At 44.1% G+C, this 15,275-nt stretch overlaps 1 protein-coding gene across 1 annotated transcript in view; it reads left to right on the top strand.

The window, feature by feature from the left end:
* LOC135104302 (snake venom 5'-nucleotidase-like) overlaps positions 1 to 8,256 on the top strand; it is a 55,449-nt gene extending 47,193 nt beyond the window's left edge. The window contains exons 6-10 of the mRNA XM_064011541.1: positions 4,347 to 4,510; positions 5,680 to 5,779; positions 6,218 to 6,379; positions 6,753 to 6,956; positions 7,420 to 8,256. Coding sequence (XP_063867611.1) covers positions 4,347 to 4,510; positions 5,680 to 5,779; positions 6,218 to 6,379; positions 6,753 to 6,956; positions 7,420 to 7,682 — 893 coding nt within the window. The 3' untranslated portion in view covers positions 7,683 to 8,256. The remainder of the gene's footprint in view (positions 1 to 4,346; positions 4,511 to 5,679; positions 5,780 to 6,217; positions 6,380 to 6,752; positions 6,957 to 7,419) is intronic.
* Positions 8,257 to 15,275: the final 7,019 nt, after the last annotated feature.

Raw genomic sequence — 15,275 nt, 5'->3', positions numbered from 1 at the left:
GGAATTTCATTTTTGTACATTTATAATTATCGATCATTCCGCGGTAAACGTTTGTTAATTTCGTTTTTATTTCAACATTGCTATAGATAGACAGATAGAAAGACTTACTAATATAGACTGTAAATACGAGAAGTTGCATTATAGGAAAAGAGAAAACGGAAATATGGAAATATACTCTTACTGCTTCACGGGAAGTTAATAAAAATTAACAAATAGTGTAGAATAAAGAAGGAAAGGTTATTCTACAGTTAACGCTTACATTGTAATGGGAAAAAAAAACAAAGGTGGAAAATGTAGTCTTGTTTCACGGAAAGTAACTAAAGAAATATAATATAAGAACGTAAAAGAACAAGAGAAGCCGCAAGAAGCCATGAGATCTATACGTGGCAGTACTTGAAACCACAGGCGGAGTCATAAAAGATCGTTATTATAGTACCTAGTCGAAAGAGCATTAATTATCACTACCGTCTGTCCTCCTCTCTATCTTTTCTATCCATCTCTTCATAATCGAGGAGCCATAAAAGAAGATTTATTGTATCTATTGTAGCAGAAAAAGTATCGCTACCGCTCTCTCTCTCTCTCTCTCTCTCTCTCTCTCTCTCTCTCTCTCTCTCTCTCTCTCTCTCTCTCTCTCTCTCTCTCTCTCTCTCTCTCTCTCTCTCTCTCTCTCTCTCTCTCTCTCTCTCTCTCTCTGCTTGTATGTAACCATCCCTCAATCAGTGCACGGTCACGGTCAGGAGTGAGGCTGCATCTGTCATGCCATCTATACTTTTAAGAGCGAAGGGCGAAGAATATGAGGCGCCAATAAAATGTGATGATGAGGCGGCGGTGGTGGTGGTGGTGGTGGTGGTGGTTGGGCGTTTCGTAAGTGTGATGCAGGTTGTGAAATGTTTTGTGGTGTGTGTGTGTGTGTGTGTGTGTGTGTGTGTAGAAGACGGTATCTGAACAAATATAATGCAAAACAACAACAACGACAACAATAACAATAACAAAGGGAAAATATGAATGCAAATGAATAGACTGATAGTTAAATAAATTAAATAAATAAATGCGTAGATAGACAATAAAAAAAACAAAATGAAAGGACGAAAGAAAGAAAGAAAGAAAGAAAGAAACCACAAAACCTACCATTACGTAAAGTGAGCAAGAAAAAAATAGAGAGAATAAGAGAAGAAATATTTAATAAATGCTTAACTATATAACACGTAACAAAAACAGAACCAGCATGACAAAGCAGAGAGAGAGAGAGAGAGAGAGAGAGAGAGAGAGAGAGAGAGAGAGAGAGAGAGGGAAAAGTCAAAACTCCCATGTCACTTAACTCAACAATTTCTTTACCTTGCAATTGAAATGATCTTGAGACGAGGCAAGGGCGTGTACACATGGGCGTGGCCAACACACGCACACACACACACACACACACACACACACACACACACACATAAACAAACCTTCCTCACCTTCCATACACTTTTCCATCCCCTCCCTTTCTTCCCTTCCTCTCTCTCTCTACCTCCCCTCCTCCTCTCCTTCATTTTATCTCCTATGCATCAATCTATCAATTTCTCTCTCCTCTACTCCTTTCTCTCTATCTTTCCTCCTTTCCCTCCAGTAGAAGTATCAATTCTCTTTCCTCTCCTCCTCTTTCTCTCCACTATATTTCCTCCTTTCCCCTCCACTACATCAATCCTCCTCCCTTTCCTACTCTCTCCAGTACCTTTCCCTCTTTTTTCCTCCACTACAAGCGCCTCCCACCTCCCTTCACCTCCTCCTCCTCTCCACACTTCCACTCTAACACTCCCAACAATAACAATGCAGAGACAATTACCCCACATTACAAACATCATTTTCATGCCTCCTTCCGTTCACTCCACTTCACAGCTTCCCCCCACCATTCATCACTATCACCCCATCACGCCTTTCATGTTCCCATTTCCCCTTCCTCTATCGCCAGTTCTCCCTCCCCCTCTCTCTCCTATCCCCACTCACAGTACCTTCTACAATGCTTGGTTTCCCCTCCTCCCCCCTCCTCCTCCTCCTCCTCGTCGTCGTCCTCCTCGTCTTCCTCTTTCTCCTCCTCTTCCTTTATCTTCGTAACAATAGCAAGGCGACAGTAAGAACCTTGTCAAATATGGAACAGGTGATTTAGAGAGAGAGAGAGAGAGAGAGAGAGAGAGAGAGGGGGAAGTAACTGTGAATAGATCATTTTTTTCTTAGTTGAGAGAATAAAAGTGTAATAGTACAGAAATGTGGAAGATTTTTCTGTATCATTCTCTCTCTCTCTCTCTCTCTCTCTCTCTCTCTCTCTCTCTCTCTCTCTCTCTCTCTCTCTCTCTCTCTGTTTGCCAATACGTCCTGTTTCCTTCTTCATTTGCGTTCCTGTTTCATAATGCCACCTCAACAGATACAGAGAATCATGGAGGAAGAGGAGAGGAGGGTAGGAAAGAGAATAATGGGGAGAGAGGTGGGGAGGAGGGAAAGAGGAAGAGGATGTGCCAATATAGGAAATAGGAGATGATGAAAGAGTGAATGGGAGAGAGAAAGAGAGAGATGGGGTGAAGGAAACGGCAAGGGAGGGGAGTTATGATGAGACGAGGAAGGAGATGGGAGGAGAAAGAAGAACGGGAAAAAGAACTAATAGATAGATAGACAGATAGACAGATAGATAGATAGATAGACAAACAGACAGACAGACTGATAGATTGAGTGATTGATTGCATTAGGTACAGCAACAAGGGGAAACGAGGGAGGGATGGGGAGAGAACGTACAGGAATGTGAGAGGAGAGAGGGAGAGCGTGGGGGAAGGAAGGAGGAGGAGGAGGAGGAGGAGGAGGAGGAGGAGGAGGAGGAGGAGGAGGAGGAGGAGGAGGAGGAGGAGGAGGAGGAGGAGGAGGAGGAGGAGAGGGAAGGGGGAGGGGGAGAGAGGGAAGGGGGTTAAGGGGAATGTAACTGCAATGACTGATTTGTTTTGAAAGCAATTAATGGATAGGAACATGTGGGGATAATATCTCTCTCTCTCTCTCTCTCTCTCTCTCTCTCTCTCTCTCTCTCTCTCTCTCTCTCTCTCTCTCTCTCTCTCTCTCTCTCTCTCTCTCTCTCTCTCTCTCTCTCTCCATTATTCATATCACACATGTTCACTGTCACTCATGTTTCTCGTTCTTACCTTTGTCTTCTCCACATATCTGGTAAGGTGGGCAAGGGTGAGCTTGGATTGGGAGCAGGGGTGTGTCTGGAAAGGTGGACGGCTTGTGGAGGTGGTATGAGAGGAATGAAGGATGCAGTGGAATGTTTGGTGGTCGTGGTGGTGGTCGTGGTGGTGGTAGTGGTGGGGAAGTGGATGGTGATGAAAAAGAGGAACAGGCAAAGAGGGCAATTCGAAATACCTTGGGTCTCTCTCTCTCTCTCTCTCTCTCTCTCTCTCTCTCTCTCTCTCTCTCTCTCTCTCTCTATCTATCTATCTATCTATCTATCTATCTATGTATCTATCTATCTATTTATGTTCCTTCCTGTTTACTCAACCTTCTTAGCCTCCTCCTCCTCCTCCTCCTCCTTCTGCTCCTCCTCCTCGTCGTCCTCCTCCTCTTCCAACACACTCACCTACTCGCACATCCGTCCTTCATCCACTAATCCACATACACAGGCATAAGCACATTTTGCCACATAGAGAGTGTCGCTGGCTAGATAACGATGGTGCCATGGTCTGATAACGAAGGCGTCCTATGAGGTAAGGAGCGGATTGCCTTCCTGAGTCACCCAAAGATCAGAGATGTGCGGGCGGATTCAGCTGTGATAGATACACAAGGCTTGGTCGTATACGGGCGGATGTAGCTCAAGAATGTACAATATCACAGTAGCTATAACATAAATAATAATAACTACAATAACAACCATACCAGTAGTAGTAGTAGTAGTAGTAGTGGCATTGGGGTTATGACTGTGGGTGGATGGATGTGAATGGGTGGATATGATTGAGTGGATGGGTGGATATGGCCGAGTACATAGTGGATGGGTTGGTGAGCGTTATATTGGTGTGTATGGATTCACATGGTGCCTCCACGAAACCAGTCGTCTGAGTCTTGAGACATTTTGGGGACCATGTGGTTTGGGTACCAAGTGTCTCGAGCACCAAACGCCCTGAGGGTTATTTGTACTCGGGCCGATCTATCATGAGGACCATCTGACTTAAGGCCCACGAGTATATGACCTGATCACCATCCGCCTTAGTACCAAGTGAATGTAAACCAATAGGGGAGCGAATCACTGATAGTAATAGTAACAGTAATAGTAGTAATAGTAACAGTAATAGTAGCAGCAGAGGAGTACGAGTACATGAGCATCCTTCCTGCAGACGAGAGCATCCTGAAGGAGCTGGTGCCCTTCAGACAGCAGCTGGAGGACAAGATGAAGCAGCAGATCGGAAGGACCTTTGTCTTCCTCGACGGCAACAGACAGTCATGCCGCCTTCGGGAGTGCAACCTTGGCAACCTGGAGACAGACGCTATAGTGCATGAGGTGGGTGCTCTCTCTCTCTCTCTCTCTCTCTCTCTCTCTCTCTCTCTCTCTCTCTCTCTCTCTCTCTCTCTCTCTCTCTCTCGTCATTGTATTTATTTATTTTTTTATCTCATTTATCTATCTGTCTGTCTATTTATCTATCTGTCTATACATCTGCCTATCTGTCTATCTATTTATTTATCTATTTATCTATCTGTCTATCTATCTATCTATCTATCTGTCTGTTAATCTATCTATTTATTTATCTATCTGTATCTTTCTATCTATCTATCTATCTATCTCTGTCAGTCTATCTATCTATCTATCTATCTATCTATCTATCTATCTATCTATCTATCTATCTATCTATCTACATCTCTATCTACCTATCTATTCATTAACCTATATTTTTTTATATATGCTCCTCTCTCTCTCTCTCTCTCTCTCTCTCTCTCTCTCTCTCTCTCTCTCTCTCTCTCTCTCTCTCTCTCTCTCTCTCTCTGAAAACACAATAGAGTCATGCAAAGTAAAGTAGAGCAATAAATCACTGCTTGGAAACGTGAGGCGAGGCGTGTCAAACAGAAGGAGAAAGGAAATGAGTTATTGAGGCACGGAGACGTGCAGTGAGGCGAGAGTCATGGAGACGTGTGTGGGGGGGATGACGGGGATATATAGACTGTAATGTTATACTTGGTGTGAGGTGGGGTACTGTGGGGAAGCGAGTGAGGAGAAGGATAGGCAAGATTATGAGATGGATGAGTTAAGGAGTGAGGGAAGGATGGATTAGTGAAGGTGGGAGGAAAGTGAAGCTGTTAGTGAGGGAAGGAGTGAGGGAAGGTATAATGTGATTGGGTAATGAGGAAGGAAAGAGGGACGTGAGAAGTTAGTGAAGGAAAGAGTGACGTAATGGGTTAGCGAAGGAAGGAATGGCGTGGTGGGGTAGAGAAGGAGTGACTTGGTGGGTTAGTAAAGGAAGGAGTGAAGGAAGGAGAGACGTGGTGGATGAATGAAAAAGAGAGAGAGAGAGAGAGAGAGAGAGAGAGAGAGAGAGAGAGAGAGAGAGAGAGAGAGAGAGAGAGAGAGAGAGCGAGAGGAGACGTAATGAGTAAGTGAAGGAAGGAGTGACGTTGAGTGAGTGAATGACTGACGCGATGAATTAGTGAATGAATAACGTGGTGGTGTCTTTTCAGAACGCGAAGTATCCCGATGACATGAAGTGGGCGCACACCAGCCTGGCGGTGCAGAACGGAGGCGGCATCAGGGCCTCCGTCAGCCAGATGGAGAATAATGGTAAGGCTCCTCTGTGTTCCTCATCTTAAGCTTCTGTGCCTCATTTGCTCCACACCTGCCCCCCCTGCCCCCTCTCTCTCTCTCTCTCTCTCTCTCTCTCTCTCTCTCTCTCTCTCTCTCTCTCTCTCTCTCTTTGTTCTGCACTTGACATTCCCAGACCTGTTCCATAACTGTCCAGTACGTCCATAGCACCCCTGTTTCATATTTATCCTACCCAAACCTGCCCCACACCTGTCCAACTCGTCTCTATTACCTCTACACCAAACTCTGCCTATCCACACCTGCCCTATATCTGTCCAACACATCCAATGCACCTCTATTTCACAGTTATCCCACACCTGTCTTCGTTACCTAAACCCTTCCCGCACACCCAGTCTTCCTAAGGCCGCACACCCTAGCAGCGCCTCCAGCATAACAACTTTTCCCTCCCTCCGCCAGGCTCGATCACCATGGAGGACGTACTGGCAGTGGCACCCTTCCAGAACACCATCGACATCGTGGAGCTGCGCGGCCGCCACGTCAAGGAAATGTTCGAGCACTCCGTCAGAAAATATGACCCGACGGGCATGTCCGCGCCGGGGGGATTCCTGCAGGTGTCTGGTGAGTGGCGGTGACGGTGCTGGGGGTGGGAAGGACGGGGTAGGGAAGAACGGGAAGGAGAGGAGGGCGGCAAGGGCAGAGGGAGGAAAGGGACGGGAAGGAGGGAGGGATGCAACATGCCTCCAGTATTAGAGAATTGATAGGGAACAGAAATGGAAGATGAAGCCTCAGCTTGCTTCTATGTTGGTCGATAAGCATCCATCTATCTATCTGTCTGTCTATCTCTGTCTGTCTGTGGCTCGTGTGGAGGAGTGTTAATCCTGAGAGGGAATCTATGTTCCTGTCAGCCACCACACCCACCTCTCACACACGGCCAGTGAAGGCAGACAGGGCGAGGGATGTGCCAGTATTTACACCGTGTCCTCCGCCTCAGGGTTCGTGGTGGTGTATGACATCAACCTGCCACCGGGCAGCCGTGTGGTGCGTCTGCAGGCCCGCTGCCTGGAGTGTGCCGTGCCGGGCATGATGGACGTGCAGGCCGACGAGGTGTACAAGGTGGCCATGCCTTCCTTCTTGGCCAACGGCGGCGACGGCTATTCCGTCATCAAAGAGAACAAGCTCAACCATCACCTCACAGGTGTGTGTGTGTGTGTGTGTGTGTGTGTGTGTTTGTGTGTGTGTGCTTTTGTGTGTGTGTTTGCTTTTGTGTGTGTGTGTGCTTTTGTGTGTGTGTGTGTGTGTGTGTGTGTGTGTGTGTGTGTGTGTGTGTGTGTGTGTGTGTGTGTGTATGTGTATTTTTTGTGTGTGTGTGTGTGTGTGTGTGTGTGTGTGTGTGTGTGTGTGTGTGTGTGTGTTTGTGTGTTTTTGTGTGTGTTTGTGTGTTTGTGTGTGTGCTTTTGTGTGTGTGTGTGTGTTTGTATGTGTGTGTTTTTGTGTGTGTGTTATTGTGTGTTTGTATGTGTGTGTTTTTGTGTGTGTGTGTGTGTGTGTGTGTGTGTGTGTGTGTGTGTGTGTGTGTGTGTGTGTGTGTGTGTGTGTGCGCGTGCGGACGTGCGAGGTGTGCATCAGGTCAGACGAGTAACGTGGTCGCATATCCGCAGGTCTGCTGGACTCTGACGTGTACGTGAACTACCTGAGCCAGATGTCGCCCATCTACCAGGGCACTGAGAACCGTATCCTGTTCATCGACTCCTCTGAGCTGTGTGCCGGTGAGGGGAACCTGCTGCCCTCAACCGCCACCTACCAGACCTCCACCGCGGAGGAGGCTGAGGGGGCGGCCGGGGCAGTGAGGGGATCCTTTGCTCTGGTGACGGCGTGGGCTATGGTGGTGGTGGTGGCGGGATGTATGTGGGCAACACTCTAGCGGGCCGCGGCGGGGGGCGCCAGGCTCCCCGGACACCAGGGGCGCCGCGGCCTCCCCTCCCTCACAGTGGATACTATGTGTACCAAAAAGACACCGTCGCCAGCCTCAGTGTCTTGGGCATTTACCCTCCTAGTTACTATTAGTTCCCCCGCTCGGCGGCAGGCGGCACCACCTTTCACTGTAAATATCACATACCAAAGACACTACAGGTGCAATAGTCTGGTTAGCGACACTCCCGGCACGGAGCCGCAGGCGGCCACGTGCCCGTCACTGACAAACAGTCCACACGGTTCCACTGCACGCCACTCTCACCTCCACCCTGACGGGACAGGCCACCGGCTGACGCCCTCAAGCCATATTGGACGGTGACCTGCAGCAGACGGGCCAGTGCGGGCCGCGGCCAGGGGAACACTGCTGCCTGACACATTATCGAGACGTTTACGTTATTTATCTGTAAGGTGTGTGTAAGTCACTACTGGATAAGGCCACGTGTGTGCTGCAAGCACCGCTGTGGTGAGGGACTCCGCGCAGGAACACTTTGGGACGGACCTGTACAATAAACCTAAAAACTGTTTTGTTCTGAGTTTTTAGTTCCAACGACATTTTTTATTAACTCTTGACTTTGTAGCGTGACGACCACCCCTTGCTCCACCTCTTGCTCCACCTGTCCCGCGACCTTCCACACACTCACACCTGACTGACACCCAGACTAACACACCACCCAAAACTGACAGATACTCACACACACACACACCTGCCCGGAAGGGTATAGGTGTGGACCGCTGCTCCTTACTTGCTCCCTTCCTTCCCCTCTGTCAGCTTGCTGGTCGCGGCGTCAGCCTCCACCTGACGTTTGCTTCACACTAGTTACCGCTTATCACAGGACGCTTGTTTACATTCTTTACACCAGTGCATGTGACTTAACCTTTACTTACTAGCATTTTACGTACTGTGTGTCCTTTTCCTTTGCATGAAAAGTAAACACACACATTCCCTTTTTGGTCACCGTGAACCATCTCTCCTGAAGCGACAAATGATGCCTTCAGTCCTAATTAATTCATTCATTTGTTACAATAGTTCATTATTTGTCCCTCACATCGCAGAGAATATCGAGACTAACTAATCAGCTTCTACAAAGAACGCCTCGTGAAGGTCTTCTATCACTTTCACCTAAATATTCAATACCAACTTTTATAATATTCCCTTGCAGTATCTTAAACTCATCAACCAACCAGTCCAATAATGAGTCAATCATCAGTAATCTTTCACTTCCTATTTTCTCTCTTTACAAGCTGAAGAGCATAAGTATAATTTGTGAGGTATACATTCACACCACAAAGATCTATAACCTTCTATTTACTTCCCTCTCCCTTGCATGGTACCCTTTAAGGCACGTGTGGATGTTCTGATGTTTATTACGCATGTACTCTTATTTCCACCTGTCTGTTTTCATTCCCAGGACACAGTGAGTAATCATGAGTAATCTTTCCCTCCTCTGTGCATGCTATACCCTAAGACACGTGTGCATGTCCTTGTCAAGTAGGTACTCTTATTACTACCTGTCTATTTTCATTCTAAGGATACAGTAAGTAATCTTTTCTTTCTCTACCGAGCGGATCTTTAACTCTGACTCCTACGGCTTCTTAACCCTTATAAAACGTTCTGGTGTAAATTTTGAGCCTAATCCTGAACGGCAATACCAGGAGCAAAAGAAGTGATGGAGCAGTTCGAATCCATTACTGTCTCTAGTTATATTTTTGATCAGTTCAGTTGTTTAAGGTTGCTCAAGTGAAATAACGTGTCAGTCTTTTTTATCCTTTTTTTTTTTTTCTGGTAAACTCTGGAACTCTTTGTCTGTTTCTGTATTTTCTCGTTTCTATGAGCTAAACTCTTTCAAGGAGGTTTCAAAGAGACTTATCCTCAAATTCTGTATAATCCTTTTAGCTTTCTCTTCGGGGATTGACAACTTAGAGGGCCTTTTTTATTTTTCCCTTTTTATTAAGTGTCCCTCTTACATGAAAAAATAAATAATAATAAAGAAATAAAATAAAGAAAGAAAACTGTTATTAGAAGTCGAAGGGTTAACTTCCGCTCGGTTCCTGCTGTCACAAGGACATACAGCAAATTGTTCTTGTCATATCCCTTTCCTGAATGTCTACGTGTTGTGTTCTTCCTTATTTTGTCTTATTATTTGAATAATTCTCCCTCTTGTGTGTGCCTGTCATCTGTTTTCTCTCTTTCAGCACCACTTTCCGTTCCTCATTTTGTCTTATTATTTGAATGATTCTCCCTCTTGTGTGTGCCTGTCATCTGTTTCATCTCTTTCAGCATCGCATTCTGTTCCTTGACACGAGATTCACAACACGCACCTCTGTTTCCTCCTCACGCACTGGTCACGTTCTCTTGTCACTGCGCGCGCTTTTCACACTTTTCCCAACCATTCTGTTTTCATATTTCTTTTAAAGCTGCGGGAACGAGAGAAGAAATAAAGGAAAGATAAAGATAAGGATGATTTCGTCAGCGGAAATATTATCTCCCTCTCATCATTATATAACAAATAAAAACACTTCTGTTTTCATATTTCTCTCAAAACTACGGAAATGAGAGAGGAGATAAAGGAAAAACAAAGATAGGTATGCTTCGTCAGTGGGGATGTAGGCTCTCTCTCTCTCTCTCTCTCTCTCTCTCTCTCTCTCTCTCTCTCTCTCTCTCTCTCTCTCTCTCTCTCATCATTATAACATGAAAAAATGTTATCAAAGATTTAAATTTGTAATTCTTCTATTTATCTTTCAAAGAAGGATCTCGATTGCTGGTCCACGTATGTCTCTTCACCGAGGACTCCCCTCATGTGTGACGCAGTGGCGGTGGCGGTGGTGGTGGTGGTGGAACTAAGGAGTTTGGGGATATCGAGGCGAGACCGCGGTGACAGCCTCTGACGGTGCTGCATGAACTGTTGTGTAGGGCTTCTACGTACTTAAGAACGAAATATATGAAAAAAAAAAATAGAAATGGCATGTTAAGAGTGATTCGTTAACTAAATTTCATATTTCATCTGTACTTTGGGCAAAAATTGAGACATCACAGAGGCAAAAACTTGATTACCTACAAATTCCATGCGCACTATTAGACGAATGAGTACCGCAAATGACTACTTTTTCACTAACTCAACGAAGACCAGGAGCTGAAGAGCCATATCAGATTACAAAACAGGATTTATCAAAGGTAGATTAAGTAACTCAAGAACATTTATATATTAAGACACAAACCTCTTTACTTTTCCGTTCGATCTTAACTCATCACCAGTTTTTCGGTAGGAGAAGTAACGCTCTCTTTTTCTCTTGTAACCCTAACCGGCAACATATTAATTCATTTTAGTGCGTCATACTTCAGTCAGTACTTCGGTCACTATCCACCAGTTCACAATTCAACGCACTGGCTTGTTTCTCTCCATCTCTTCTCACCATCACAGCACCATATCCTGTTCTCAGTGTTCACTACACCATGTCCTTCTTTCTCACCATTTCGCCTTCCTGCCTCGCACAAACTGCTCTCTCTCTCTCTCTCTCTCTCTCTCTCTCTCTCTCTCTCTCTCTCTCTCTCTCTCTCTCTCTCTCTCAGCACAAACTATACCATACCTTTGCTTTCGCCCACCTTTTTTACTCTAATTTATTGACGTTACTAATCATCAGTTCCCTCTTCCTTAATATGTACCTTTCCGTCTTTCACTATAATTTATTCATCATTATAGACATTCACCACATCTCCCCCTTCCTTCATCTGTTCCTTTTCGTTCCCCTTCCTTCATCAATACTTTTTCGTCTCCTTTTTTTCTCGATTTCCCTTTATAAACTTTTATGTTGTCCCCTTCCTTTATCTGTACCTCTCTGACCCCTTCCCTCGCAGCTTCCATGCCTCCCGGGACAAGGTTTATGGAGGAAGGGACATCACACGTGGTCGCCTCCAAGGAACTGCTCAGTAAAATGAAGGAGCACTATTTCCTGACGCCGCCCTCCTCACAACTGACGCCTAGAACATCGTAGCTTCCCTTCAAACTCTCCTGAAGAAAATGAGAATGCCAAAGAGAAAACTGAGGCAATTGAAGGGGAGGCAAAAGGAGAAATGTAGCCGCCAGTGGATGATAAAAGAAAACGTTGTTGTACAGGGGAATTTTAACGTAAACTATTGTATATTATGTTGCAGGTCAATAACAGTTAGAAGTGTTAATAATGCAACGTAAAATAATATAAGTCACATCGTAAATAGTTTTCTCGATATAGAACAGTAACTATGGCAAGGTAGACATAAAATAATGGGTTCAAGCTTTATAAAGTTAGATTTGAATAAAGAGATAGTAAAGGATTGGTTCTCAAATAGAGTGGTAGATGAATGAATATACTTAGTAATCAGGTTGTTAGTGTTGAGTCACTAGGGAACTTTAAAAAGGATAATAGGCAAATTTATGGATGACAATGATAGGTAGAAATGGGTAGGTATTTTTCATGCAGGGACTGCCACGTGTAGGCCTGATGGCTTCTTGCAGCTTCCCTTATTTTCTTATTTCCTTATGGTCTTAACTAAGATACACCACATTCTAAACTGTTCTTCCACTATAACACTCAAAATATTCTGACTTAGAGGCAACAAACACAATGAAAACTTACACAGAAACAAGCAAAATATTTACTCACCAGACAGTTTCATCAATAATTTTCTCTTCAAACAGAAAATATGTTACCTCCGTTCTGGCAAAGTAAAACTACTCTGTCTGTGACACTGTAGCTAACAACTGCCAGTGTCTCACATAAAACAACACGTGTCTGTGAGTGGAAATAATCACGTTGTTAGTGGCGAAACAGTAGCGAGCTTTGAAAGATTAGATTGATCTATGGATAGGGATGATAAGTGGATATAGGTAGCCACGTTTCACACAGGGACTGCCACGTGTAGGACTGCTGGCTTCTTACTGCTTTCCTTATGTTCTTATGATCTTAAAAGCCTAGAGAATAAGAAGCTCTAGAATTCGAGAAATAGAAAGGAGACTAGAAAATAATGGTGAGATATGGGTAGATTGTAAGCTTTATACAGAGACTGCCACGTGTAGGTCTGCTATCTTCTTGCGGCTTCCCTTATGTTCTCATGTTTCCAAAAGCCTAGAGGATAAGAAAGTTTAGAATTCAGGAAGTAGAAGAGAAACTAGAAGATAAAGGGCTGTGACTTCAAAGTCTTCCTAATGTTTGTAGAGTAGTGTTTGGAAAAGGGATTAATTCTACGACAGACGGGTCGATTTCAGCGCCACAGAAACACGACCAATGGCTACTGGTGTTTGTGGTCTGCAGATACAATAAAAAAAGATTATGACAGTATGTTAACAGAAGAATTACAGGATATAGTAGAAAGACCGTGTGATAAATGAAGGGCTTACAAGGATATTCTTTCAGAGTTTGTTAGGGAGATGTGTGGGGAAGCAGGTTAATAATTAGAAGTGAAACCAAGTGAGCAGTGAGAGATCATATTGCTATACGAGAGAGAGAGAGAGAGATTATGGAGCACAAAAACAGTAAAGATAGTTATTGCCAACTGATTGTGACGCTACGAAGCAAACACACACACACACACACACACACACGTGGGCGCAACAAACATTTTTCTCCTCTTGTTGTTGTAGTAGATAATATATAGGATTATAATAGATTTTATTTAAGTGTAGCAGCTCAGGAAGAGAGAGAGAGAGAGAGAGAGAGAGAGAGAGAGAGAGAGAGAGAGAGAGAGAGAGAGAGAGAGAGAGAGAGAGACTGGCTTAATCTTTCAGTATTTTATCTTACACATATGTGTATGTACGTTTGTTTGTATGATTGCATGTGTGTGTACATTATTTTTTTATACTTATTATTTTATTTAATATTCAAACACACACACATACACACACACACACACACACACACACACACACACACACACACACACACACACACACACACACATACACACACACTCTCTCTCTTTCCGCTCTCTCGTTAGGTGTATAAATAATTAGTCAGTTACGATTACTGTGTGACAAAATATAAAAGAAATGTTAGTAAATATATGTGTTCTTTTTTTTTAACCTTTCCAACTCAAGGTGATGGCAGGTGACCTTGAAAAAGAAGAGGAGGAGGAGGAGGAAGAGGGTTGACACGTGGAAGATAGTTTGAAGAAGAGATGACACGTAGCGGTGATGCGGTGATGATAGTGACGTGTGGAGGAGAGTGGCTGAGAAATGACAGAGGCTCGCAAGTTTCACCACTTTCTTTCTCTCATCAGAACTGCGCTCCAAAGGACACAGCGATCATTAGTCAGGTTCTCGTGGGTGTTTTCATATTGACAGTAGAATTTTTGTTTTACTGTCACTTGAATCACGAAAATCCAATTGAAAACCCAGTACAAACTTTTAATATTAGTCGAGGTAAGAAAGGACAATGATGAGTCAGGTTCTCGTGGATGGTTTTCATATTGACAAAAATTCCTTGGTAAACTATCACTAGTCATGAAACCCACTCGAAAACCCAATAAAGCCCCTTAATACTAGCCAAGGCAAGGCAAGATTGTTTTTCAAAAGGCCACATCGATGATTAGTTAAGTTCTCGTGGGGGTTTTCATACTGACGGTGTAAAGATATTTGCTAAAGTATCCCTAGATTCATGAAAACGCACTTGAAAATCCCAACAGCTTCCCATACAGCCTTACGGCCTCTTAATATTAGGCAACGTATGCTTAGTCACTTTTTCGTATGTGTTTTTAATATTGATAGTGTAGAATCCTTACTAAACTCTCACTAGAATCAGGAAAACACACTTGAAAACCCTAATAGCTTCCCCTACAGCCTCTCGAGAGTAATAATGGTTAGATGTCGAAATGTTTAGAAGACGAGCGATTGGGAAATGTGAGAGTAATATAAACACTGTGTACCGTGACCTTCCTGTTTTACTCTCTTGAAAGCGGCACCCTACTTCGCTTCTTTCCTATTCATTGTGTCATTGACCTGCCACGTGTAAAATCTGGGGAGAAGAAAATGAGAGCATGAATATAAGAGTCAGAGACGAGGAAGAGGATAATGACGAGGATGACCAGAATGAGAAGGAGGAGGAGGAGAAGGAGAAGGAGAAGGAGAAGGAGGAGGAGGAGGAGGAGGAGGAACGCAGGAATGCACACGAAGAACAAATATCAGCATACCTGTTGGCACTTACGAGATTGGTTATGGCAAACTCCACTGTCTGATTTAAAGGAAGAGTTGTAAGACAGTAGTGGTAGTGAAGCTTCCTCCCCCTCCCCTTCTACCTCTCTCTCTCTCTCTCTCTCTCTCTCTCTCTCTCTCTCTCTCTCTCTCTCTCTCTCTCTCTCTCTCTCTCTCTCTCTAGCAGGATCTGGGAAAAATTAGGAAAAAAGTTACACTGATTTTTTTTTTCTATTTCATTCTTTATCTCCTTCCTTCTTTCTTTCTTTCTTTCTTTCTGTTATATATAAGTACGAGATAGGAACGAGGGCTGAAAATTAAGTTGAAATGATAAGGAAATAAAAAAAATAGATAACGATAAATAATAATGGCGATGATAAGAG

The sequence above is a fragment of the Scylla paramamosain genome, chromosome 10 (genome assembly GCF_035594125.1).
Source record: "Scylla paramamosain isolate STU-SP2022 chromosome 10, ASM3559412v1, whole genome shotgun sequence".
Taxonomy (NCBI): domain Eukaryota; kingdom Metazoa; phylum Arthropoda; class Malacostraca; order Decapoda; family Portunidae; genus Scylla; species Scylla paramamosain.
This window is presented reverse-complemented; position numbering and strand designations above follow the sequence as displayed.